Source organism: Monodelphis domestica, chromosome 4, assembly GCF_027887165.1.
Source record: "Monodelphis domestica isolate mMonDom1 chromosome 4, mMonDom1.pri, whole genome shotgun sequence".
NCBI classification, from domain to species: domain Eukaryota; kingdom Metazoa; phylum Chordata; class Mammalia; order Didelphimorphia; family Didelphidae; genus Monodelphis; species Monodelphis domestica.
In genome coordinates, this window is record NC_077230.1 from 114607800 (window position 1) to 114635350 (window position 27551).

The 27551-nt window shown below is 34.8% G+C and overlaps 1 protein-coding gene across 2 annotated transcripts in view; it reads right to left on the bottom strand.

Annotated features, from left to right (window-relative positions):
• Positions 1-27551, bottom strand: part of CNTNAP5 (contactin associated protein family member 5) — a 908736-nt gene that overhangs the window by 11743 nt on the left and 869442 nt on the right. For both annotated transcript variants that reach the window (XM_056793728.1, XM_056793729.1), the window contains exon 22: positions 9080-9298. In XM_056793728.1, the coding sequence (XP_056649706.1) occupies positions 9080-9298 (219 nt within the window). The remainder of the gene's footprint in view (positions 1-9079; positions 9299-27551) is intronic.

Sequence of the window (27551 nt, forward strand, 5' to 3'; positions counted from 1 at the left end):
ATCTGAAATGTGGTTAGATAGGTCATTTATGCTTTTATCTAAGTCATTAATAAAACATATCAAATAAAACAGAACCAGGCACAAATACAAGAGATATGACAAATGAAGCCTCTTTTTGAGTGGATTTAGCCATTCAATTGATTTTCTATATAACTAACCATTCTACAGTCAAATCTATATTTTAATTCTATTAACAAGAAATAGGAGAGAGTTTGTTAAATATTTTGATGAAATCTAAGTAAATTCTAGAATATTTCCTTGAACTATGTTTTTAATACCTATCCAAGAAGGATATAGGATTAACTTTACATGATATTCTTTAAAAAAAAACAAAATAAAACAACCCTTACCGTCCATCTTAGAATTAATACTGTGTACTTGTTCTAAGGCAAAAGAATGGTAAGGACTAGGGATTGGGGGTTAAGTGACTTACCAAGGGCCACACAGCTAGGAAATATCTGTGACCAGATTTGAACCTAAGACCTCCTATCTGTAGGCCTGTTTTTCAATCCGCTTAATCACCCAGCTGCCCTAACATGATATTCTTTAAAATATTTTTATTGAAGGCTTTCCTAAAGATTCAGATGCTTAGTGATCCATCCTTTTTCAGATTTCAGATGTCTTAAATTCTAATAATTAATCATGAATGATTCTTTTGCATTTCTTGTATAATTCTTTATTTAACCATTCCTTAACAGTTATTTATGTATTATGTATTTAATATTATTATTTAACTTTTCATGTATTTGTTTATTTGAGACCAGGGAAGTTACTTTATTATTTTCAGTTCTTTGCAACTTCTAACATATTGCTTTGCAAACACAGGTGCTCAATCTATATTCCACAGTTGATAGAATACATGGCAATAGTTTATTGCCCCATTCATCATCCTTCCCTCAGATCCTCTTCCCTCTGTATTGTAATGGCATAAATAGTGGGGTAAAGGGCAAAAGATGGAACGCAATGTAGTATAAAAGCGGGACTATGCTCATATATATTAACTATCTGATGAAGGACTTGTGTTGCAAAGAATTTCATTCATTTAATATTTTATTCACATAAATGTTCAAAAACAGACATTTTAAAGCAAATTATTTGCCACATACTTCAGTTTATTCTGCTTATCTGAGCCCTCCTCAGCTGTTTCAATGATTCAAATTCAACTTTATAAAACTATCAAAAAATCACTTATCCTGAGCTTCCACTTGATCTTTACTACATCCTCCTCTCTGTTCATTGAGAAGAAATTCAATAGAATAAATATAATATTATAGAATCTGAGATCTTTTAGATAGACAACAACTCCAGAAATCATATGAAACTAGTTAACAGTTCCCATTCCTTTTCATGAAGTTAAACTATAACTAGTCCCTAGAAATGTTAAATGATATGCTTAAGGTGACATAGTGACTTGTTGGAAAGAGGAAAGAAAGGAGATAGAACTGAGGTCCTTTGACTGGCACTGATTTCACCACCACTATCACCTCCTATTTCCCTAATAAATCCATAAATAAACAGATAAATGAATGAATGAGTGAATGAATGGAGGGATATATGAATAAATAATTTTATAAAAGTAAATACATACAATTTGGATAAATAAAAAGAGGAGTCAATCAATTAATTGCTTTAGCTTAAAAGGAATTTCTAGGAAGAAAATAAAATAACAATGTAAAGTTGTACCACAACGGATAGAGTACTGGGCATTTTTCTGTTTCTGGCTCTATGAGTAATTTATTATAGGACTGTTACCAAATGACATATAATAATATAAACTTAGTGAGTCTCAGCCAAAAAAAAATGGTCTCTGAGCATTAATGCTATGATTCTGGCCAACATACAAATTCCAACTTGTCTAGATTTGTACATGTAAGCTAGTTCTGCTCAACTTTCTCACAGAAAAAAGAACCAAAGTTTTTTCTTCTCTTCCAATAATCCTCAGTTCTCCCACATCCTATGCTCAGGACTAATGGGTAGCTCAGTCTAGGAAAAACATGAATTATGCCTTATTCCAGGCTGCTCATTTTGAGATAACTGTGTGAAATTTGGAGAATGGTAGAAGTAATAGAATATCTTAGTGTTAAAGGAATTTCTGCTTTAATGAGAGACCTGATGATTTCCTGCTGACTAATAATGAACCCTGATTAACTTTTCCTTAGCCAGGAGGACCACAGTGTCCAGTCCCTGGCTGTTGGACACAGAAAGTTTCCAGAACCTGCTATGGAGCAATTGGCAAAAGCACCAGGCAGAGAAAATGAGGCAGATGTAGCCTTCAGGCAGAATTTCTATGCCAAAGGAAGCACAAATTCATCAAAAATGAATCATTTTCATCCAGAAAATAGTTGGAAAACTCGTCATCAAAACACAAGATCTAATTATTTCATCTTATCAATATACGTCAGTTGCAATAAAGATAATTCTGACTTTTTTTAAATCTTTGGGACTGCAGGAGAGACAAAGACATCTATATCTTCATTGCCATATGAAGAAAAGACCTCATGATAGAAAGTTAAGGTGTATATCATGCCATACTTACATTCTTTCCATTTTTTAAATTTATTTTATTTTTTATTAATTCTGTGAAGTAAGAACATCAAAAAGTTGGCAGTGCTGAAGATGAAATAAGAATTCTGGCCAGCTGTCTTGAGTCTACATATTTTTCTAAATGTTATGAATCCTAGTAACCTGCCAGTCCCTGAAGTTAGCCATCAGATTTTATCTTTCATTCTTGTCAAGGTAGTAATAGTAGGTTTTAATTTGATGTGACATTCATCTAGTCAATAAATGCAAGGTCAGTGGCTTCCATAATACTTGGATAGCCAAGGCAGGGATGTTATTAGATAGTGACTATAGTTTAATGAGGAGTTATGACACTGAGGTCCATCCCCATGTCCTATGTCTGTTTGGAGTAAACCACCTCATTTCATGAAACCCCTCCATTCTCATCACAACCAGGAACTGAAGACTAACTAGCCTCCAAGTGACCCTTTTCCTTAGTTATCCAAAGACATGATCCTCAGTGGCTCTCAAACCAATTAGATAAATGCCAATGCTATTAGGGTCCATAAGTTCATGGGGTATGTATTAGCAAGGGGGACTTTGAAGAGGAGGAACCCAAAGTTCACCTAATCTGAAAAAGCTCATCTTCTGAGGCATTTCTTCAAAATTCAATTTTTCATTGCTTCTGGTCATTCCCTTGTACACAGGTAAGACCCAGAGATTTTACCTAAACTGTAAATCACAATTTTATGTTATATGTATTTACACACATTTGTCTTCATATATAAATGTATGTAGGTAAGGATGTGTTTTAAATTTGGTTAAAATGGAATCTAAGGGACTGACTGTATGCTTTTGCCATATTGGGGCTTTGCTACGTTGAGTCTAGCTTGAAATAAATTGGTCATTCTCTCTCATTTTAAAGGGAATGAGCAATTTTGTTGCATAGACTATGGAATAAGAGATAGGATGATAGAGTAAAAAGAGAATAGGTCTTAAAGCCAGACGACTTGGATTTAAGTCTTGCCTCTGACATTTAGTAGTTATGTGATTCTTGGCAAATTGATTAACTATCTAAATTCTAGACAACTTCTTTAGACTATAAGTTCCAGAGGAGGTAATGGTTTTGTAGCCTAAGTTATGCCTCTATCAATAAAATCACAGTCCCAGGTCCTCTCTCTATTCCTATGCAGTTAATATATTGCACTTAGAGATTTTACTTAAATACTCTAATCAATAAACAAGCATTTATTATTTGGCGGCTACTGTGCTCCACACTAATACACAAATAGATATGAAACCTCCCATAAACCAAGTGATTTTTTATTTTATACAAGTATTCCCTTTAACAATATAAACAGATGATGACCCATCTATTCTTCACTATCCTATTCAATTCTTTTTCATATGCTACCATAAGTTCACTTTAGAAGATACGGACATCTTAATCAAGTTTTTATCATATTATACTAAATGGAACCTACATTCCGTTAATAAGAACATTGTCTTAACCATAATCATCTTCAGTTTCCTCATTGTTGCAAGAGCAATAATACTCTCTCTAATCCCTGCCTGCTGGGCTTTATTCCATTAGAATGTAAATTTTTAAAGATTAGAAACTGTCAGCATATGTATAAAATGAGTTGATGATATGTTATTTAACCTCTTTGAGTTCTATTTTCCTACTTGTAAAGAAGAATAATGATAACCGTAATATATATGTATGTAAAATCCTCAAACCATCAAATTCAATATTCAAGACTGTCATCGTCATCTCTTTAAATCTTCCTTAGCTCTGTTGAAGTCACTTCCATCTTTCCTGCCTCCCTGGTTCCAGAACCTCAGCATTGTTAGGTTCCTAATTAGCCCCCATTACTTCATTGAATCCATGACTATAAAACATGGATCGTGTGTGTCTTCTGTATGAGACCTTTCTTGGTTCTCCCAATTATTAGTGTCTTCTTTCAGAATCTACCTTGTTTTTAATTACCTTACATTTATTCATTTAGGAATTGTGCTCTAAGTAATTATGTCCTTGTCTCTCACAACAGAATGTAAGTACCTTGTGAGAAGTGGTTACGTACTTATTTTGCTAATACCTACTATACTTCCTGGTACATAACATGCAATTAATAAATGGTTGTTGATTGACAATAGTCATATGGAACTAAAGAAGAAGAAAAGATGCCTAATGCTACATATTACACATGAATGCAATACATCAGGCATGATATAGGCAAGAGGCATACATTATTAACATGTCATTATTTACTTAAGCCTCTGTAGGGTAAAATATTTTTACAAGTTATATCATTTCAATGCTAACAATGTTCAAGTTTTAACTAGGAATGATTGACTAAATGACTAAAAGACAGCATGCTCCACTTGACCTTGACCTGGCCTTGGGTTAGGAAGATCTAAGTTCAAGGCCCAGCTGTTACAGGTAATTTCTATTTCACCAAAGGCAAGGTCCTTGCCCTCTCTGAGCTCCAGGAAACTTTCCTGAATCCAAATTTTTTAAAACCTGAAAATCTATGCAACTATATGTAACACTTCTATCCTGGGAGTTCCATATGCTGAAAATGGAATGAAGTCCTGTACTCCCTTTCTTCACTTCTAAGAAAAAATAATACCAATTAGAAATATTTATTTTAGAATAAATGAATGAGTACAGAATAAGATGTGATTGCCTCCATATTTTTTCTGCCTGAAAATAGCTCTTGTGTGAATTTTTTTTATATGAATAATGATAATATCCATAGGGAATGGCACTAATCAGCATTAAGATTATCATTATAATCATTGAGGTCATCATCATTGTGGTTATATTATAAATAACTAGAATTTTTATAATGTTTTCTGTGTGCCAGGAACCATGCTAAATATTATACTAATGTTATCTCATTTGTTCCGCAATCCAATCCTGTGAAGTAGACTGTATTATTGCCCCCATTTTATAATTGGAGATACATATAGTTAATAAGTATATGAAATAGTGTTTATTTTTATATGAATAATTTTCATACAAAATTCATACCCAATATGAATAATAATATGCAATAATTCATGTAAAATAGATTTCTGGACACAAGGACCAGACAATGGGGGTTAAGTGACTCAGGATCACACTGCTAGAAAGTGCCTGAGGTCACATTTGAACCCAGGACCTCCTATCTCTAAGCCTGGCTCTCAATCTACTGAGACACTTAGCTGCCCCTGCACTTCCATTTTAGAGATGAAGAAACTATGATCAATGGGAATAGGGAAAGTTGTCTAAAGCCAATCAGGTTTTCATCATTGAGCTTGGGAAATGGCTAGTACACTATAATTTAATAAATTAAGGGGGTATAGTGTGTAATGAATCTGGAAAGGCAAATGAGAGACTCTCTGTGGAGGGTTCTAAATACTAGGGTAAGCACTACATTTTGCTTCCTGTAGGCAATATGGTTCAGGGGTGGGAAAAGAATATTAAGTAAGTGAGGGACATGATTAGACTTGCAGATTATAAAGATTATTTTTTCTAATATATTTTTCCAGATTACACATCAATACAATTTTTCAAAATGATTTATGGTATTTTGCAATCTGTCTTTTCTCTTTCTCTTTCACACTTCTCCCCCTCCCCAAGAAAGCATGTGATATGATATAGGTTGTACACATATTAGCATATAATACATATTTATATGTTCATCATGTGAAAGAAGACATATTGCTTTCACTAAAGAAAACTTCATAAAGGAAATAAAATAATGGTACGTTTCAATTTGCATTGGGACTGTTCTTTCTGTGGCAGTGGATATCCTTTTTTGTTATGTCTCTTGGAGCTGTCCTGGATGCTTGTCTTGTTGGTATTAGTTAAGTCATTCACACTTGATCATCCTATTATTGTTGTGATATATAAAAATTATTTTGAAAGCTATGTAGGAGATAAATGGAAGAATGATGTTACTAGAGGCAAAGGGACCAACTGGGGGCTGTTATAATAGTCTAAGTAAGAGATAATGAAAATAATAGTGGTTAACATTAATGTCCTAATAGATATATAGAAATGTCTTCCTCCACCTATCTTCTGCCATTAGTCATATCATAATTAACCCTGCAAATCTGTCCTATTTTGGAAACTTTCAAACTTATCAACTCTAAGTTTGTAGTTATCCAAGCTCCCTCAGGAAAAAAAAAAAAAAACAGGAAAAAATAACTTTAAAACATTTTTTTTCCTGGGGAGTTATTGGTTTTGGTCAAACTACTCCATTTGTGAAAGAATAGTATGCTTTGGTGGATAGAAGGAAATAGGATGAGGGGCAGCTGGGTAGCTCAGTGGATTGAGAGCCAGGACTAGATATGGGAGTTCCTAGGTTCAAATCTGGCCTCAGACACTTCCCAGCTGTGTGACCCTGGGCAAGTCACTTGACCCCCATTGCCTAGCCCTTACCACTCTTCTGCCTTGGAACCAATACACAGTATTGATTCTAAGATGGAAGGTAAGGGTTTTATTTGTTTTAAAAAAGAAGGAAATAGTATGCTAGCTGTGTGAATGAAGTGGTTATAGATGCATGAGATACTGTGTGGATAGAAACTAACACGATTTGTCAACTGACTGGTTTATTGGGGAGGGAATGAGGGAGAGTGCAGAAATGAGAGTAAATCTCACAATATTGAGGTAGGTGGGGCATGTAGGATTATCCTTATGTACCTAACCAGGAATGAGGTCTAGAAGGTTGCAGTTACTTGCCCAAGGTCATGAAGAATTATAATGAGAGAGCCAGGGTTCCAATTCAGGGCTCCTTTGACTGTATCTCAGACATCTAGCATAGTCAGGCACAGAGTAAGTACCTAAGTGTTGAATTTTCACTCTTGTTACAATGGCTGTTCTATTACATCACACTGCTATTCATTTCACATTGAAAATGGATTTCCCCCTACACCTTCCTAGATAGGTGATTGCATCAGTGGACTGAACTTTTGATGAGTATATTCTTATAGATCAAGGCAAGTCAGTAACTTTTCAACAACTTTCAATTCTCAAAGAATTGACTAGGGATACTGAGACACTAAATGACTACTTTACTGTAAAAAGGCTAGTAGGTGGCAGAGACAGTATTTAACTTCAGTATATCTTGAAATTAAGACCCAATAAAACTTGTTATTTCTTGATAAGTGGAATAGTTAGAATAAAACAAATATTTCCCAAAAATAAAAAAAAAATTTTTTTCTAGTTATCTCTGAGGGTCTACTATGAGTAAAATGTGGAGTTTGTAAGTCTGAGAGTTTAAAAAATATTGAAGATTCACCAGGGTTAGTTGTGACACATCTGGAGGCAGACAGATAGAAGAAGATACTTCTTATCTATCTATCTATCTATCTATCTATCTATCTATCTATCTATCTATCCATTCATCCATCTACCCATCCATGCATCCATCCATCCACCCATCCATGCATCCATCCATCTATTCATCCATCTGTCAATCCATCCATCTATCTAAATATTTATCCACCCATCCATCCATTCCTCTGTCCCTCCATCCATCCACCCATCCATCTGTCCACCCATCCATCCATATCTATCTCTCTCTCTCTCTCTGTCCATCTATCTATCTATATTAATTGCCATTATTTTCATTCTGTGAAAAGTAAGTGTCTGGAAACCACTATTTGCTATGTAGTATTTAATATTTATCTTTAGACTTCATCCCAACTGCATTATTAGGGATATATGTATGTCTATACATGTAACATGTGTAATGAAAGGTACACAGATATATGCTAACATGAATACAAAGTACCTTTAATTGTCTGAAACTCTTTGGAAATGAATTATTTGGGGCAGATTATTTTTTCTGCCAAAGAAAAAGTTTATTTCTTAAACATAAATGTATTTGTTTTTGTTTTGCTTTGTTTTGAACTATACACATTTATATCTATTGAAATATATATTATATACATATATATAATATTTTCTTAAACCAGGTTTATGATTGAACTGGCATAAGGAGATCCTGTTGAGAAACCTCTATTGATTTAGACTGGTACCTTCTCAGAAACTTAGTCTTAGAGAGTTGCCTAGGAATTGTGAGGTTAAATGACTAGCCCAGAATGACATAACTACTATATGTCAGAAGTGGAAATTGAACTTCAAGTCTTCCTGACTGAGATCAGCTTTCTATCAATTGTGCTGTGTTTCATCTAGAAACAATATATTGAATACGATCTAACCTTTATCTTAGTTTTGTGTTACCATGAGGAGTATCAATGATCACTCAGTAGTGTGTTGAAAGAGTTTATTATAGTCAAAAGAGTGCTCTAGATTTAGAATCAAAGGACCTGGATTGATATTTTGCCTTAGTTAATTCTTGTTTATGTGATGTTAGACAAGCCATGCCAAAGCCTTATACCTCAGTTTCTTAATATGTTCAATGGTGTTATGGGGCTAAATGACCTATACAGTTTCATCCTGTCTTACAGCTGTGATTTTCTGATTTAGGGAATGTAGAGAATACAAATACTATGCAAGAAAATAAATTAAAAAGCCTGAATTTTAGATCTATTTGTAGATCTATTTTTCATTGCTTTGACATACCTGATGAAGAGTACACTGTTGTCACTGTGTTTATGTCTGCTTCCATTACAGACCTGCAGTTAGCCTCCACCAAAATACCTTTCACAGAGACAGGGGCAATGCTGGGATGGCGCAAGGCTGCCTTCAGTGGTGCTATGTGGTTATACTGGACTGATGACAGGCATCCAACAAACCCAACGGTGTTCACTTTGGAGACTTCAACATCTAGTCCCAGGCTATCTGCAACATGAAGCACAATCAGAAAGATGTTTTCTTTCCCCTTCTTCTTCTATGTCTTTGGGCAAAATATTGGATTACAAAATCACTTTAGCTTATCTAGTAGAGAAGAACATTTTTCATCTTACTGATGAAAATACACTTCCATATTCTTCCATATGCATTAACACTTCTTGCCTAAAATTGCCTTCTGCTTCTTTGCATTAAAAGATACAGATTTCATATTCTTGTCACTTGATTCAAAGGAAGTTTTTCTGGTTTAAGTTTTGATTAGTAGTAAAACTATATCTTAACTCTCGGCTTCTATATTGCTTAAAATAATTCAGCTATGCTGTCTGGAAGTCATATACAAAATTCTATCATACACATCACTATACTTTAATAAGTCATTGACATTTAAAAAGAGATAGACTTACATGAACCTTAGGAGAATATGTGATATAGCAGCCCCCTAAAAGCTTTTTATGATTTTTCCTACTCAATTTTTTACTTTTTTATTTACTATTATTCTATTAATTTTGTTTGCATCTGTCTGAGGAACTGAATGCTAATGAGCTAATGACTCTCCAATTCTTGCTGATCAAATCAGTATATCTTTGGATTTTTGGAAATATGAGAACAAGATTGAATCCATTCAGGATTTTCATCAGATCCATTGATATAGACTATTAGCTTCCCTCAAAAATGCATTGTTTTTAATTATGGACAATTGGATGAGTTTTTGAAACAAATACATAAAGCAAGGTGGACACTATAGAATACAGATTTAAAAATGTTATTTCTTATTATTAATAAAGAAAGCATGTAGTAGTGGAAAACAAACTTGTTTCAAGGTCAAAAAGATCTGAATTCAAGTTCTACTCTCGAGACATTTTGATTACTTGATTCAGGAAAGTCATACAACTATCGATATTTTAGGCATCTCTCTACAATTATAAATTGTCTAAAATGAGCCAATTAGTTGTGGTAGAGGGAATTTCTTCCCCTAAAAGTTCCCTGTATTGAATCTTGACATCTGGAGTCAGGGAGAGCAGAGTTCAAATCTGGTTACAGACACATTAATTTTGTGAACCTGGGCAAGTCACTTAAACTCAGCTCTCAGCTATAAAATGAGGAAGATAATATTATCTACCTTCCAGGGTTTTTGTGAAGATCAAATGAGATAATATTTTAAAGTAGGTATTATAGTGCCTGGCATGCAGTAAGTGCACTGTAAACACATTCCTTTCTCCTTCCTTCCCTTTCCTTTTGCTTCCCTTCCCCAATAGATTAGGGCCAGATAATCCTATTATGATGCATCTTGTTAACTTTTGCTAGTCATATAAAAAATAAATGAAAATGTTGGTTAGGAATAAACGAAAAAAGAAACAGACATAAAGACTGTTTACTGGTTATATTTCTACCTTCTGATTTTATCCCTTGATACAAAGTCACTAACTAAACATTAATCTCTTTTCTGGATAGTAAGGGAGTCAATGTTAGATCCCCAAGGAATCTCATTTAGAGTTAATTTTTAAAATCAAATGCTATACTGAGAAATCCTTTCATTGTGAAAGTAAATTAAGTGGAAAAGGAATTAGCAGTACCAAAAAACACTAAATTTCAGTGAAATGCATCTTCCCTCAAAACTGGAGGCTTGGCACTCCATTCCCTTACCCCTGTATTGAATTCCTCTCCAAATCATTTTGAGTAAGGGTGCAGAGAGTTCTTAGACTGCATAACTGAGTTAGGGAATATTGAAGAGATCAGGCCACAAGACAAGGAGAATATGCCTCAAGCAGACAGGGAAAAGAAGTTCAAAAAATTGTGGAACCACAATCAGAATTACATAGGATCTAACAGCTTGTACATTAAAGAAGAAGCACCCAGACCAGGCATTCTTCTTTTCTATGAAGTCCTTCACCAGGATAGAGCTGTCTTCTCATTTTATCTCTGTGCATGGTTTTGTACACTGATGAGTTTCTATTAAATCGATCATTTTGGAGAAAATCCCTTATCAGCCATTTTTCTGCATCCCATTAGAATGAAAAATCCTCAGTGTTAGGAATATAGTAAACAACTAGTAAATGCTTGGTTTATCTTGGGCATGTACCCTACCATCTATTCTAAATATTTCATTCTTCTCTTTCTTTTTCTAATCCCAAAGAACTATATCTCTTAGGAAAATTATAACATAATTTCTGTGCTTTTTAAGAAGGCAGTTTGAGCCTCTTGCCTAGTACAGAGCCTAGCAATTAGTATGTGCTTAATAAACAAATGTTTGTTGAATAAATTAATGGATTTGTTAAAGCTGCTATCATTAACTCTTTTAAAAATATAGAAACCAGATCATAACATCCCAAAAGAAATTTAGGGTTAAAGTATATTAAAAATTAAATATAAAGTAAATACAAAGTGAGAAAAGATTACTAGCAACTAGTACATATCAGGAGAGGTTTACAGGGGTATGGGTAAACTACCTTCTTCAAAAGCCCAGAGATGGGAAATGGGACATAAGGGATGGAATTCACAGTATATAAAATAGTAAACAGATTGTCCAGAAAAAGGAGTAGATATATGAACGAAAGTCCAATAATCCTAGAAAGATGGTCTGGACTCGATAAGCTTGTATTTTGTTCTAGATTTCAGAAGAGAGGACCATTTATTGTTTATTGCCTTTTAACTAAGTAGATCCACACAGCATGCCACATTTCACAAAGTTTTTGTTATTGTTGTTATTGTTTCTCTTTTGGATGTTTAAAAAAACACTAAGGGGTAAGGTATTTGATTATTTATTTATTGGATAGATAGAAGAGAAGTAAAAAGGTATGATTTTTAAAATTTTAAATTTGAGAGTACCAATAAATGATATTTAAGATTATCTATGCCTTAAGGTTATGGCTCCATAACACAAGATCTCATTCCCAGAATGCTGTTAGAAGGAAGTCTGTGATGGTTTGGGGTCTTTAGAGGGCATTGTTATTGTAATTGTCACAAAGCCAAGCTTCACAAACCAAGAATAGGCACATAGATAAATTGGGGAAGTGCCAAAAATGACATTTTATTTTTCAAGAGAGAGATGTTTTGAATAGAATCATATCTCCTGGGAAGTATGTTTATCCTAGATGTATAATGCTGATTGAAATCTCCAGGAGTTATTGAAAAGAAACTAAGAAAACAAGAGAACCCCTGGGTTGTAGAAATACTCTCCATGTGAGACTATAGTGTAATAAATTCTTAGATGGAAGAAGGACAAGCCCACATGAGATTTCTGTGGTTTTGATTTCTGTTACGTTGAAGGGGTAGGCAAGGCAGTAGAAAAATGGAGGGCCCAAAGAAAATCTCAGTGGAGAATAGCATCCTTTTATCTACAACTGAAAAAAAAAAGATTGTTTGTGGAATATTAAGGAGATGAAAGAATGTTAAAAATAAATGCTTCCCATTATTCATTCAGTTACTAGTTCCACTCAATCACAAGGGATTTCCTAATTTCTTTATTCAAATTCTAAAGTTAAAAATGGTTTATATCCATAAGAAGTTGGAAAAAGAGAATTTCTTTTCTTGTTCTATACATTGAGCTTATGAATGAACATCATTGATATGCTTGACTGTGAAGCTAGCTATTCATATGGTGCTTGTCATTGTGAGAACACAAACCCAATCAAGCTTTTCCAAGGACTGTCTGTCTTTATTTCTCTTCTCCAGAGGAAATGCTGACAAAACTTCCTATTCAATTTATGTATATCACCATGAGAAACCCCATATAGCTATCAAAAAATAATTCTAACTTTTCTTACATCTACTGGTCTACAGTTCCAGAGTGTTTGAAATAGAAGATAATTCAAATTGCAACTAACCCAACATATGTCTGAAAGAATTGATTTTACAATATATCCAAGGAATGATCATCCAGTTTTTGTTTAAAGACAGTCAATTGAGAAACATTTTCTCCCAGGTTTTCTTTTCTTTTTTACTTCAGCATTTCCAAATTTCAAGTCTGTAACCAAGATCTCGACTTAATGAATATCCCCAATACCACTTATAGATAGTATTTTGAGTCACCTTGGAAACTCAACAAATATCTATTTAATTATTATTATTATAGTCTTTTATTTTTAAATTTAAATTTTAATATTTTTAAATGTTCCTAATAGTTTAACCGTGTGATCTGGCTTCTGCAAAGAATTATTATAAATATATTACAGATGATTGTTTTAAGCCGGGGCCCATTTGAAAATATTTATTTTGTCCATTTCCCAGATCTTCATTATAAATTCTTCTTTGAACATTTAAATCACAAATATAGCACTAGACTAATCTTCTGAAATAGCACCTTCATCATGTCTTTCCACAGCTTAAGAATGAATTGCATAAGCATTTTAGGGTAAAAATATCAAGCCTTACATGTTTATCACAGAGAACTTATACTGCCTTTTAGAAATCTCAACATGTTCAAAACTGAACTAAGTATCTTTCCCCCACACCAAATCTTTCATTCTAAACAATTGTACTAGTGTTTGGTCTAATACTATCCTTTCTAGAATCCACAGTCAAAACCTAAATGTCATCTTCCCTCTTACCCCTTTTCCCAATCTCCCCAACATATCAAATCAGTTTTCAAGGCTTCTTTATTCTACTTTGGTATGATTTCTTATATATACTTGTTTATATCTTGTGTGTATAAAGTGTAAGTATATCTCTGTATATCTGTCTATCCATCAACTGATTCTCATCTCTCACCCTTCAGTTCCTCTACTTTATATCTGAATTATCACAATATCCTGCTGATTAGTTTTCCTGCCTCAAATATTTCTCCATTCCAGTCTGCCCTAACCGTAGCAGTCAAAATGATTGTCCTTAAGCATAAGTTTGAGACCTTCACTCCTCCTTACGTTCATTAAAATTCAGTGGTCCTTTATTACCTTTATGATCAAATATAAAATCTTCTCTTTAACTTAAAACACTCTCAAATCTGATTCCTTCTTGACTTTTTAGTCTCCTATACCTTGCAACATGTACATACATTGTGATAAAGTAACACAGGTATCCTTAATGTTCTTCATACACACAACACTCTTTCTCCCAACTCAGAGTGCTTTTATAGGATGCTCCCATGCCTAGATATCTCTCCTTTTTTTCATTTCTGTCTTCTAATTTCACTGGTTTCTTTCAAGTCTTAGTTGAAGTTGTCTTCCATAAGAAATATTTCTGGATCTTCCTTAATTTTAAAACATTCCCTCTGATGATCATTTCCAAATAATTATTTTAGGGGGTTTTGTTTTGTTTTATTTTGTTTTTTCCCCTGGTAAAGATATGATTCTGTTCCCTAATTTGAGATACCCTTTAACCCAATATATTATTTGACTCTTTGAAAGTAGTGGCTTAATAGATAAAGAGACTAGTTTTAAGTAAGAAAAATCAGATTTTAATCATGTAATCATAAAATCCTAGACTGGAAGACCTTGAAGAAATTTAGAGATCACTCATTCTAAGGCTATCAATATTAAGTTCATAGGATCATAGTTGGAAAGGACCTCATCTGTTAAAGGCTATCCCCTTATTTCACATTTTACAGATAAGAAAAGAGAAGTAAAGAGAGGTTATGTGACCTGAACTAGTTACAAAAATATAAAGCAAAATTATAGCTTTCAAAAGCACAGTCTTTTACCCAAGGCCAAAGAGCAGTTAGTGCCAGAGTCAGAATTAGAATGTGAGATTCCTTACTGAAACCAAATGAACCTCAGCCAGGCCAGAGAAGAATCTTAACTGAGTTGCTTGTGTCTTGAAATTCAAAAGTGTCAATTATCTTTTCTACTTTTCTATTGACCACTCCATCTAGGTCTCGGAAAAGAGGGCTGAACTCCATGAAAATTAGATATAATTGGGGAACCTTGAAATTAACTACATGTTCTACTACACACTGAAGAGACTGCTCCATTTGGAATGAGAGTACTTGGATAAGATTTTGAATGTTAATTCTTATGACCCATGAAATTTTGGCCAAGTTATTTCATGCCTCTGGATGTCAATTTCCTCTTGTGAAAAATCAGCAGTTTGGGCTATATGTGGAGTGAAATTTGGGGGGCTCATACCCCCATAATTATTCTAATGAACAGACAGGAGACTTGATGCTGGCAGAGTTCGTGTGACTTTATTCAGAGGTGGGGGGGCATAGAGTGAAGAACCCTACCTGGGTCTAGAGAGCATCCTCAGAATGGGGGATGGGAAAGGGGCAAGGGTCGGTATTCTCACAAAAAGGGGGACTAAGGAGGGAATAGTTGATGGAGCATAGTCAGTATTCCTCACAAGGGGTGTGTGGGGGAAAGAGAGATAGATAAGGTGGCTCCACAGTCTGAGGTCCCAGAAAACAGTGGGCATTGATACATGGGTTCACTCAGATTTTATAGGGATCCAACACAATTCTATCTCTACTTTCTCATCATCTGTATCTTCTTCTACCTGCCCCTTTCTATCCTCCTCAATCATTTCCCAGTGCTTCTGACATTTCAAGCCTACAGGAATATTCCTTAGGTCTGCAGTTTTTAATTGAGTCAGCGTTTTAAGCCTGACCACAGATTTATCAGATTACAACAATTCAAGCTGAAAACACTCTGATACGTTATTTGGAACATAGAGTCAAGATTATAACTTGTAAGTTTTCAGATTTCTCTCATAGGAATTAGGTCACCCCTAAACTTCTTCTCATGGGAATATAAGAAAAGGTAGGAGCTAGTTTCTTAGCCATATTTGAAAAAGAGTACATTAAAGGCCTATATTAATATATATATATATATATATATATATATATATATATATATATAAATCTGCTTGGGGAGGGTGTTTCTTCTACTCTACAAAAGGAGAGATTGATATTTCCAGGTGGAGGGCACCTAACTTCACTATTTTTTTAGGAAGTTGCCAATCTATAATTACTCATACTAATCAATATATATTGGGGAATAATGTACAAATTTCATCCCACACAGCTATATGACATCAAGGTTTCTTTTCATTGAGTTCATTTCCATAATCCTGTGATCTTAAAAGAATGACTGACTTACAGGAAAGTCATTTAGAAACACAACTGGTTAGGATTCAATTCAAAGAAAAGATAGACTTTTTAAAAGGATTTTTATTTATCACTATATGTCCTCATGAGTTTCTGTTAGAGGAATCACACTTATTTGTTCAGTTTTGTGCATTTTTCTTGGTCTTTAGAATTATGAATCCCATAGTTAACATCCAAATAGTTAACATTTCAGAAAGTTTTATATCATCTGTTCAGATTGTGACAGTCAGTTGAATGTAATCTCATGGAAGGCAATATGATTTTTCATCTAGTCTTTGTCTTCAAGACCAAAAACAGTATCATGCAAAAAAACAGGCACTAGCTAAATTACCAGGGTCAAGCTGTTATCACATATTTAAGGCCCAAATTGAATTCAGATCTACTATGTCTATTTTCTTTTTGTGTCATAACTGTACTAAAAATAGAACTGGGCCCTCAATTCCAATTAGTTGTGGTCTTGAACAAATATTTATGTATTTATATGTTCAGTCAATATGTTAAACTTTAAATATATTATAGCCAAATTAATTTGAGAAATAATTGGTAAAGAGGTCTCTAAGGTGTTTTTACTCTTAAATTTGTTTGTACATGCTAAATATTACACAAATGTCCCACATTTTTTCTCTTCCTCCAACTCCATGTTTGTTGTTCACATTAAATTTGGAGTGGGAAAACAGCCATGATTTAACAGAGCCACCAGACAGATGTTCTCCCTCTTTCAACATCTAATTCTCTTATTGAAAGTTTATCATTGTAATAAGAATGGAAACAATGCTGAAATTACTTTCACTTTGTACTATCTCACTGTGTATGTGATAAGAGCTTTAAATAGTGGATATTTGTGAGCTTCTGGGGGAAGAGATGCAGGCAGAAGGAAAAAGGTCCAGAGATGGAACCTAGGAACGATAACATTTGACTTTCACATAGGCAGCATCGACCTCTCAAACAATGCATCTAAGCCAGATGTGTTACTTTAAATGGGACATTTCAAACTCACAGAGAATGTATAATAAATAAATATTCTCTCCTATTATTTTAGCTTGAAAGGAGGGTAGTGTGTTAGAGATAAATAATGTAATGTTTTATTGTTGTTGTTGTTTTTACTCTTTCTAAGCTCTCCATCTCTACAGTTCTTATTTCTGTTCCCTTCAAATTAACCTGCATCTTTTGAAGACAGTATTCAAAGCAGAGGTACAGTACCAAAGAAAAGCAACTCTCCAAAGTCAAGGGAAGGAGCACAGACAATTTTACCCATAGAACATGGAGCACTTCACACAGTGACAAGCCCCAGACATGAGGAGAGTGACTCAGTCATTGCAGGCTAAATTTACCCATGAGGTTTATAACTTTCTTGAAATAAAAAATCAACTACCTACTAAAAACAGACATCTATTTATGCTGTAATATGACATTTGTTATATGTAAAAGCTATTCATGATATTTGAAACCCAGGGTGTCACAACTCTATAATTCTAGCCTCATTCTACCAAGGTGAACAGTAAATAAAATGTTGTACAAATACAAAAGACACACATTCAGGAAATACGGACACCAAGCTGCAAGAACAATATGCTTCTTTTCTGGGTGGAGGGGGCAGTCAAGAAAGGAAGCTAAAAATATAACTTCTTCCAAGGATCACCAAAATATCACCACTGTGCACATTAAAAGACTTCTACTAGCCCTGTTATGCTGTTCATCCTTCATTTTCAAAGAAGGCCCATAACATAACAGGGAGATGCCTTGACTTGTGGATGAACTGAATTTAAGTGAGAGAGTATTGGGTAAAGTCATCCAGTCATCAAGGTCCTGTAGCAAGACAAGTTAGGATGATCCAAGATGTAGTGGATGACCTTGGCATCTAACCATTGTTAATGGCACCCAAGAAGACAAAGCAGTCCTCTTGGCACATATGTAGGCAAAGTGATGTCTGTATAATAACAACATTACCTTGAATATTCTGATATTGATCAAAGTATGCTTTTTTTGTTTGTTTTTAAATTAAACTATAATCTCATTGTTGAAAGCCTCCTAATCAGCAAGTCCTTCCCTCAATTTAGATTGGTCCCTTCTATGGCATATATAGACTTAAAGAAATGCCTGTGGCCTTGAGAAGCTGTGACATGCCTAAAATCATACACCATTAGCTTTCAGAGATAGAATTTGCTCTTGTTCTCCCTGACTCCCAAGACATATTTCTATCTACAATTTACTAGCTAGGTGACACTGAATGAAGTAATTAATCTCTCTCAACCTCTATTGAAGAAGTTTAGTTTTCTTTGAAATAGGGGTTATAATAAGAGCACCCACATCAGAGAGTTGCTGCAGGAAGCAAATGAGATATGTGAAACACTTTGCAAACCTTAAAACAATGTATAAGAATACATACATATCCATACAAACATGATAATATGTATGCATATATACATAGACATAGATAGATAGATAGATAGATAGATAGATATATGCATACATTTTATGATGTTACAGAAATATATTTGTGTTTATGTATTCACTATTATTATTAGGTTATACTAATATTTGATAGATATCCCCCTTTGCAGAAGAGCCACAGTAAGTAAAGATTATCAAAGACTGCAAACAGCCATTTTTCAGAGCTAGAAATAGACCTGAAGTCTCTTCATTAGCAGTCCTGACCCTTTCCCAACATTCTATGCTAACTATTAATATTAGCATTATTAAATGCCATTAGAGGAGATTAGTTCAGTGTTCTCTTGAAGGACCAATCTTGGCATGATGTGGTGGTGTTCCTTCAGTGAATGAGTATTTTGATTTGCATCTTGTTTTACATGATTTTGAGGACACATTAGATTACACATTGAATTCCCAAGTCATTGATACATAGACAATTAGATCCAATTTGTACCTTAGAGACTATCTAGTCTCACAAATACCTATTGATGACATGTTTACCATATCAAAATCTACTCCAGTAAAAAAATCAAATAATAATTAGGAAATTTAATGGGAGTCTAATAGTGATTTTGATCATACTCCATAATAATATAAAAAATAATCTCACAGCATGCAGGCACTAGGTAATGCAGGCACCAGTAAAGCCATACAAATAAACCCATCACCTTCAGCCTCACCAAAAAAGGGCCTGAGGTACATATTAGTAGCAGAACTCTTTCAAGAGGAAGCAAGAGCAGTGAGTCCTTCAAAAATACTCCAGTGTGCATATAACCCTACAGTGGGACCCTTGGGGCTCAGCATTAACCAGTGTGGATGTGTCAGCAATCACAGTGTTACAATTGTACTCAATGACAGCCCAGTTTCTGGGACTTTAGATTTTTGTGTGTGTATACCATGAGTCTTCTTATAGTATAGGAAAGATCCAACACTTTGAACCTGAACCCAACAGCTATCCTAAATCTGTGTACACAGGAAGATGGGGAGTGAGCAAGCAGAGGATATTATCCCACTTAAAAGCATTGTGTGTGTGCACATGCACATATGTGCAAGCACATGGATAGGGGAATTGAGCATGTTGGTCATCACTTGGTCCTGAAACAAAATTCCAATTTAGTAATTAAAGCTACAAAGATGACTAAATAAATAGAAATATATCATTATAAAAATTGTTACAGATAAGAAGATAGATAGAGGGGAACCAAGATGGCAGAGTAGAGAACCACCAAGTCACAGGATAAATCACAATTTAGCAGTTTCTGCATTAAAGGATCACAAGGCTTGGAATATGATTTTATGGAGAAGGAGAACAAAGGAGCTAGGATTATAACCAAGAATCATCTAACTAGAAAAACTAGGCATAATTATTTTTTTGGGAGGGGAGAATGAATGTTTAATGAATTAGAGGACTTTCAAGAATTCCTGATGAAAGAGATAAAAACTGAAGAGAAAAATCTAACAGTCCAATTTAAGATTCAAAAGAAGCATAAAAAGGTAAGCATAAAAGAAAAATAATAAGGGATTAAATGATGATGAACTATTTATATTCTTAGATGGAAAGATGATACCTGTAACTCCTAAGTACTTTGCCATTATTAGGGCAGTTAGACAGAGGACAGGGGTGTGAATATTTGGATGATTTTTCAAACACTAAATTGAAGGATGAGAAAGAAGAATGTACTGGAGAAAGGGGAATGGAGAGGTAGAATGGGGTAAATTGTTTTAAATAAAAGAGGCACAAAAGAGCTTTTATAGTTGAGGAGAAAATGAGAGAGGTATACAGAAGTGCTTGCCCTTACTTTTATTCAAAATAACTGATGAATAACATACGCACTAAGTTGGATGTAGAAATATATCTTAGCCTAGAGAAAAATAGGAAGGGAAAAGAAAAGAGAAATGTAGCAAGCTGAAAGAAGGGAATACAGACTGGGGGAAAGTAATAGTCAGAAGCAAAACACTTATGAAAATGGACAGAGTGAAATGAGAGAGAGAATAGGAAAAAAGGGAGAAAATTTGATGAAGGGAATTGAACAGTAATCATATCTGTGAAAAATTTCTACATCAAGTTTCTTTGATGAAGGTTTTACTTTTAAAATATATAGAGAAATAAGTCAAGTGTATAAGAAAAGTCATTCCCCAGGTGATAAATAGTCAAAGGATATGAACAGGTAGTTATCAGATAAAGTAATAAACCTATTTAAAGCTATATAAAACACTTTGAATCACTATTGACTTGAAAAATGCAATTTAAAATCATTCTAAGGTATCACCCCATACCTATCAGATCCTCCAATAGGGCAGAAAAGGAAAATGACAAGTGTTGGAGGCAATGTGGGAAAAGTGATACATGAATGCATTGTTGGTGAAGTTGAAAATTTCTTCAACCTCCAAAGCAGTGGGAGGTGATATCTATTCCAGCAGTGAATAATTTGTTTGATGCAGTTGTGCAGATCCCTTCGGTTTTATACTTTGAGAGTTTAATTTTATTTGGGGATAAGACCTGAGGTTACCTACAAGTAAATCTAGTGAATTGAGGTTCTTCATAATAGTAGATAAAATTATTTGTGAATGTAAAAGAATGAGATAAAGAGTCAGCTAGGTGGCATGATGGGTTGAGTGCTAGGTCTTAAATCTAGCCTCAGGAACTTACTGGCTGTGTGACGCTGGGTAAATCACTTTACCTGTATTTGCCTCACTTTCTTCAGCTTCAAAATGGTGATAATACCAGATACTACCTCACGGGATTTTTGTGAGGATCCAATGAGATAATATTTATAAAACGCTTAGTCCAGTTTCTACCAGTGATTAATAAATGCTTGTTAGTTGCCTTTTCTTATAATGTGAGAGACAATATCCTTCAAGTATTGATGATCTTCAAGGTCCCTTTTAGCTCTGGTCTCTGTTATGTTGTTTTGCTTATTCCTTGCTTTGTTCATAAACTGAATTTGAAGAGCATTTTAAAACAAAAGTTTCATATATTCTACATCTGGTATAGTGGACAGAATGCTCACCAGGGATTTACGAGACCCAGTTGGCATGCTGCCTCACATTCCTATGAGTTATATGTACATTGGCAGCTCAGCCTCTCAGAGTGTCAGTTTTTTCACCTAAAAATGAGGATAATAATACTTGTATGATCTGCTACACATGGCTATTTTAAAAGAAATAAGTATTTTAAAGGGAAACTTTAAAGAATATCATAAATATTATGAGGAGCTGGGTGAAAGAAAAGAATAATTCCAATAAGTGCATAGCTCCCCAAGAAGAGATCTTTGAATCTATCAATAAGTATTTATTTAGTGCAATTTGGTGCCAGTTAGTCAGCTCTAAATTTGGGACACAAAGAAAGAAAAGAAATCCCTTTGCTTGCAAAGTTTACATTCTACTGAGAGAGAAGAGAGATAGACTGACAACATACACATAGTTACACACAAATATGTTCTTGTATACATGTATGCTCACATACTATATGTAAATCCACACTATATGTACACTATATGTAAATGTGCATGCATATATGTAGCTTTATAAGCATGTATATATAAATAAATACTTGTTGGGGCCAGAAAGAATGGGAGAAGCTGGGAAACTACAAAACATCTCATGTAGGCGATAGCTTTAAAAATGAGTTTTGAAGGGAGAAGTTACTCTAAGAGGCAAAGTAAATTTAGGCATAGGCAAATCTGTAAAATAGAAAGTCTTCAGTAAGAATTAGCATGCATTCATTTGGATTTGTAAGATGGGGTTATAATTGCCCCAAAGCAGTTCTGTGACTTTTACTTCAAATTTCCAGTGAAGTTTAACACTTCATTTTTCAGAGCTAAGGAAGCTTTTGATTCAGAGCCCAATTGAGCCCATGTGGAGTTTAGTAGGGCGCTTAAATGCATCCAACAGTAGATACCTAGTTAAGAAACTTGTTGAGGTTTTTTTCTATCAACAGAAGGATTTTAAAAGCTAAAAAGCAGGAACTCTATGTATAGCATTCCTTCAGCCAAATTTACTTTAGCCCGAAATATCACAGGAGAATTGTCTTCCATTTTAAATTGCAGACGTTTCTTCTATGGCTAAACTTTTGTCCTCAGGTCTGGGGCAGAGCAAAGCCTATCACTACTTGTCAGGTGTATCCCTATAGATGGTCTGCAAAAGAACAGCAGACTCTCTTGAGAAAGGTGGTCAGATTAGCTGCTGAGCAATGAATAGGAGCTGAGTGTGCTTGCTGTGATAGGGAGGCAAGTCAATCCAGTCATATACTAGATGAGTGTAAGAAGAATAGGCATAAACAATTCATAATTGCCTGCAGTCCCTTAAAGGGATTTTCTCTAGAGAAGAAATAAAGCAGCCAGAAGATTAAAGCATTATATTTGAGTTGGAACAGAGTTACTCTAAAATGGAAACTGTTTATAACATTATTGATATTCTAGACACCCACCGTGTCCATAAAACATCACTGCTGAAAACCTTAGAGTTCAACTAATCCAGTCCCCTCATTTTTCAGATGGAAAATGAGGGGCAGAGTGATGAAATGATTTATCCAAGGTCACGTTGTGAATTTGTAGCAGAGTCTGTATTATTCTACAGAACTTGTTTCTCCCAGTTCAGTAATCTTTCTAACATACAATATTGTTTCTGTTGTTTGATTTGCTTTTTCAATAAGAACTAAACTCTACCCAATATCTCTTTTTGACTGATACCAGGAAAGATGAAACAGCTGTAGCAGTGGTTAAAAACACTGGGCTTGCAGTCAGGAAGATCTAACTTCAAATCCAGCCTCAGACATTTACTAGCTGTGTTACCCTGGTCAAATTATTTAACCTCTGATTTCCTGACAAAAGAATCTACTGGAGAAGGAAATGGCAAACCACTACAGTATCCTTGAGAGAAAATTCCATTGATATCTATGGGGTCACAAAGAGTCAGACATGGCTGAATGACTAAATAATAAAAAGAAGGATGAAATACTAAGTCATTAATACATTATTGAAAAGATAGTTATCCCATCTCTTTCCCTGCCTTCAGAAAAGAGTGGAAGAATGCTAGATTATAACACTTTTCATAAAAATGTGGGTAGAACAAAAGGTTGTGGGACAAAAAGAGAGAAAGGGAAGATGACAGACCAAGACACACCTACAGAAAGAGAGAGAGAGAGAGAGAGAGAGAGAGAGAGAGAGAGAGAGAGAGAGAGAGAGAGAGAGAGAGAGAGAGAGAGAGAGAGAGAGAGAGAGAGGGGAAAAAGAAAAAAAAGTCTAATGATCTATCTAGCTAAAATTTTGGTAATAGGTATATGAATAAGAATAAGACAAATACCTTTAAATAAGCAAACCACCATAATCTAAATTACAAATTGCATGAGAATATTTAAACTGGGTTAAATTTCAAACTCAATTTCCTTCTCATTAGGTTAAAGTAGGTTTGTTTGCAATTCAGCATTCTGTCAATTTGGGTCACTGAAACTTAAGTTTCAGCTTTCTTTGGTTTTAAAATATACCTGTTTGTGACCAATGATAGACTCCTGAGTTGGTATTTTTCAAGACTAGAGTTGAGGGTTTTTAAAAATAAAATACATCCTTATATCATATTTATAGAATATTATATCATATATATACATATATATATATATAGAGAGAGAGAGAGAAAGAGAGAGAGAGAGAGAGAGAGAGAGAGAGAGAGAGAGAGAGAGAGAGAGAGAGAGAGAGAGAGAGAGAGAGTCAGAGGAGAGCTTAGACATCCTTTAGTCCAATGCTGTCATTTTACAAATAAAGCAATTGTGTCCTAAGGAGATAAAATGATGTGTCCAAGATCAAACAGAACATTAGGAGCAAAATGAGATCTCCAGGTGCCCAGTCCAGTATTTTTTTCACTCATTCTGCTTACGACAAAATTTTCCTTTGAGCTATGGATTACTGTAGCCCCTTAAGTACAATAGCCACACGGCACTGAATGATTTATTTGGATGTTGTTAGAGTCCAATAATATTGCAATATGCCCAAAAAATCAGGACAAAATTATATAGAGTGGGGATAAGTACTTTAGAGTGAACTTCACAGTACACTGAGTTTAAAGAGAAAGTTCACATACTAGAATTTAGAAGAAAAAAAACATAAGATGCATTGTACTTATTAAAATTGATTATAATCAAATGACCTCAATCAGGATCACTTACCAGAGTGAGTCTGTAATCCATATATGTTATAACTGATAAGGTTAGGGGAAAGGTTTTTGAAATGAAGAAAACCTTTTGGATTCAATCCCCTACTATTTTTAAATATGGTAGGAAAACAAAATTAGAGTAAGGAAAAATGACTGAATATTAAACACCATTTGATATTTTTACCCCAGTAAGGCAAACAGATAAGGACAACATGAAGTCTATTGTATTGCAATGTTTTTTAATGTCTTTCTGAATGAAAGCACTAATATTAGGTATTGCAAGTAGATGATAGAGGGATTGAAAACCCTGACTAGAGCTCTCTAGATTCTTTTGATAATTTATTGGATGATAAAATATTTATTAAGAAATAATAATAAAAAAGAATTGTTCTCAGTATTTTAAAAAATGCAAAAACTTGTATAAGACCTATACCTCAGGTCTCATGGAGTTTGCAGATGAAAAAAATTGAAGGGGTGAGAAGATACAACCATATGTTAAGTATAATATAAAATCTATAGGAAGTCTTTTCCAGTCCCCCCAAATATTGATTCCTTTCCTCAGAAATTATCTCCAATTCATCCTGTAGAAATATTGTTTACATGTTGTCTATCTCATTATGCCTTGAGGAAAGGTACTGTTTTCACAATTGATTAGCACCTTCATAACACATAGTAGGCTCTTTATACATGCATTTTGACCTGATTGAAATTTCTAATTTGAAAAACGATGTGTGAACAAATGAAGATAAGGTTGAAAGATAATCCAAAGGAAGACAGAGTGCAGAGTAATGTACTATAGGCCATATTCATTAATGGTTTTTCACAGACAAACTAAGATGCTACAATATATGGTCAGTTAATGAACTCTTCTTAGAGGAATTATGTTGAAAACAGAATTTGAAGGAGAGAGAGAAGATATTTGCACACTAGTTGGGAGGGAATAAAACAAAATTACCGACCACTGGTTAAAATGTATTTTTTGTATGTAAAATCTTATCTATGGCTAGAGGCCAGTGATGGTGAATCTTTGGTATGGGTTCCAAAGATGGCATGCAGAGCTCTTTCTGTGGCCACACATACTAGTCCTCCCCCAACCTCCACCCCCAGAGTGCTTTACTAGAAAGGCAGAGGGACTCAGGTGGAGCTGCTCCATAACCTCCTTTCCAAAATGCCTGAAGACCGTTTTTCACATCACATGCCCTTCTGCCCAGAAGCCTAATGGGAACACACAGGGGATAAAATGGTCAGCTCACAGGTAGAAGAGCTGGAGGGAAGCAAAGTGCTCAGGTCACTCCCCTCCTCTCTATACTCTTTAAGGACATTTCTCACTCCATCCACACCTCTACCCAGCAGCCAAATGGGAATACTTTCTCACTCCCCTATATAGGGTAAGGGGGAGGGAACACAGCACTTGATCTGGGGAGGTGGGTGGGAACAGGGTCCAGCACTCCATCTCTAAAATGTTCACCATCATTGCTATAGACTTTCTTAAGTCTAGCTAACTATGCACAAGAGATAGGGATGCGGATGTTAGAGTCTTCTGTCTTCTTCTATATTACCATTAACTATCTCAATCATCACAAATAGATTTGGCTTTGAATCTAAGAACTTCCTTTCAACTTGTCCTTAGACGTAAATCTTTTCATTATTGATTTATTTGTTTTTACCAAGGATCCTCCAATTCAACACAATGTGCATAGATAATGTGCCATTCCAAGGGAATCATTCAGATCCTAGAATCCAAGTTCAGCCTTGATACACTAAAAGCACAAGAAATTCTTGCTTAGAGATTGAAATCATATAATGTAATCTGATATAATTCTATTTGTTTGATTAGCACCTTTCAAATAAAAGGACAACAGATTCCTTTATGGACTAGAAATAATTTAAAATTATTTGATACCTTCATTTCTAAATGATCATTAGGAGGTGATATACATCCAACATTGAGGATGGATTTGTAGTAATCCATTTCATCTTGAAATCCTCACAGTGCTTAAAATCAAGGCCAAATACCCTCATATTTAATTATTCTGTATATTTTTGTCTGGTGTTGCCTGTTGTGAATTTTAAAATTACTCCACCCTACTCAGACTGTACTTTAGAAGATCTGATTTAGCTAATTCCTGATTGGTAACAATGGAGATACTTGGTTGAACAGAATCAATCAAGTCTTGGAAACTCTACATTTCTCCACCCTACTCAGTTTAACAAAGTCAAGAATGTCTGCACCATACTCAAGGATTAAGTATCTGAGGAAATGGCCTTCAACAGACATGTGCAGAAACAGCGGACAGACTCCTGGGCTGTCATAAGCCAAGCTAAGCTATCATTGGTACAGATGAGATGCAGGAAAGTGACCTAAAACTGTCTATATAAGGCATTTCACTTCCTCTCTACTCCCCCTTTTTCTGGAGAGGCATCTCTGGCTGGCAGCGTGCTAAGCTTTCCGACATCTTGGTGGGGTGGCAGCTATTTTTCTGGGTATTGGCAGTGAGTTTACCTTTGAACTAATTCAGGTTCAGGCATCTTGGTTGAGCTCTCTTGGAGTTCAGGCTGATTCCTTCCTCTTTCACACTCCAAACCCTTACTTTCTAGATCCCCTAATCTTCCCGCCCGGTACAGGCCAGG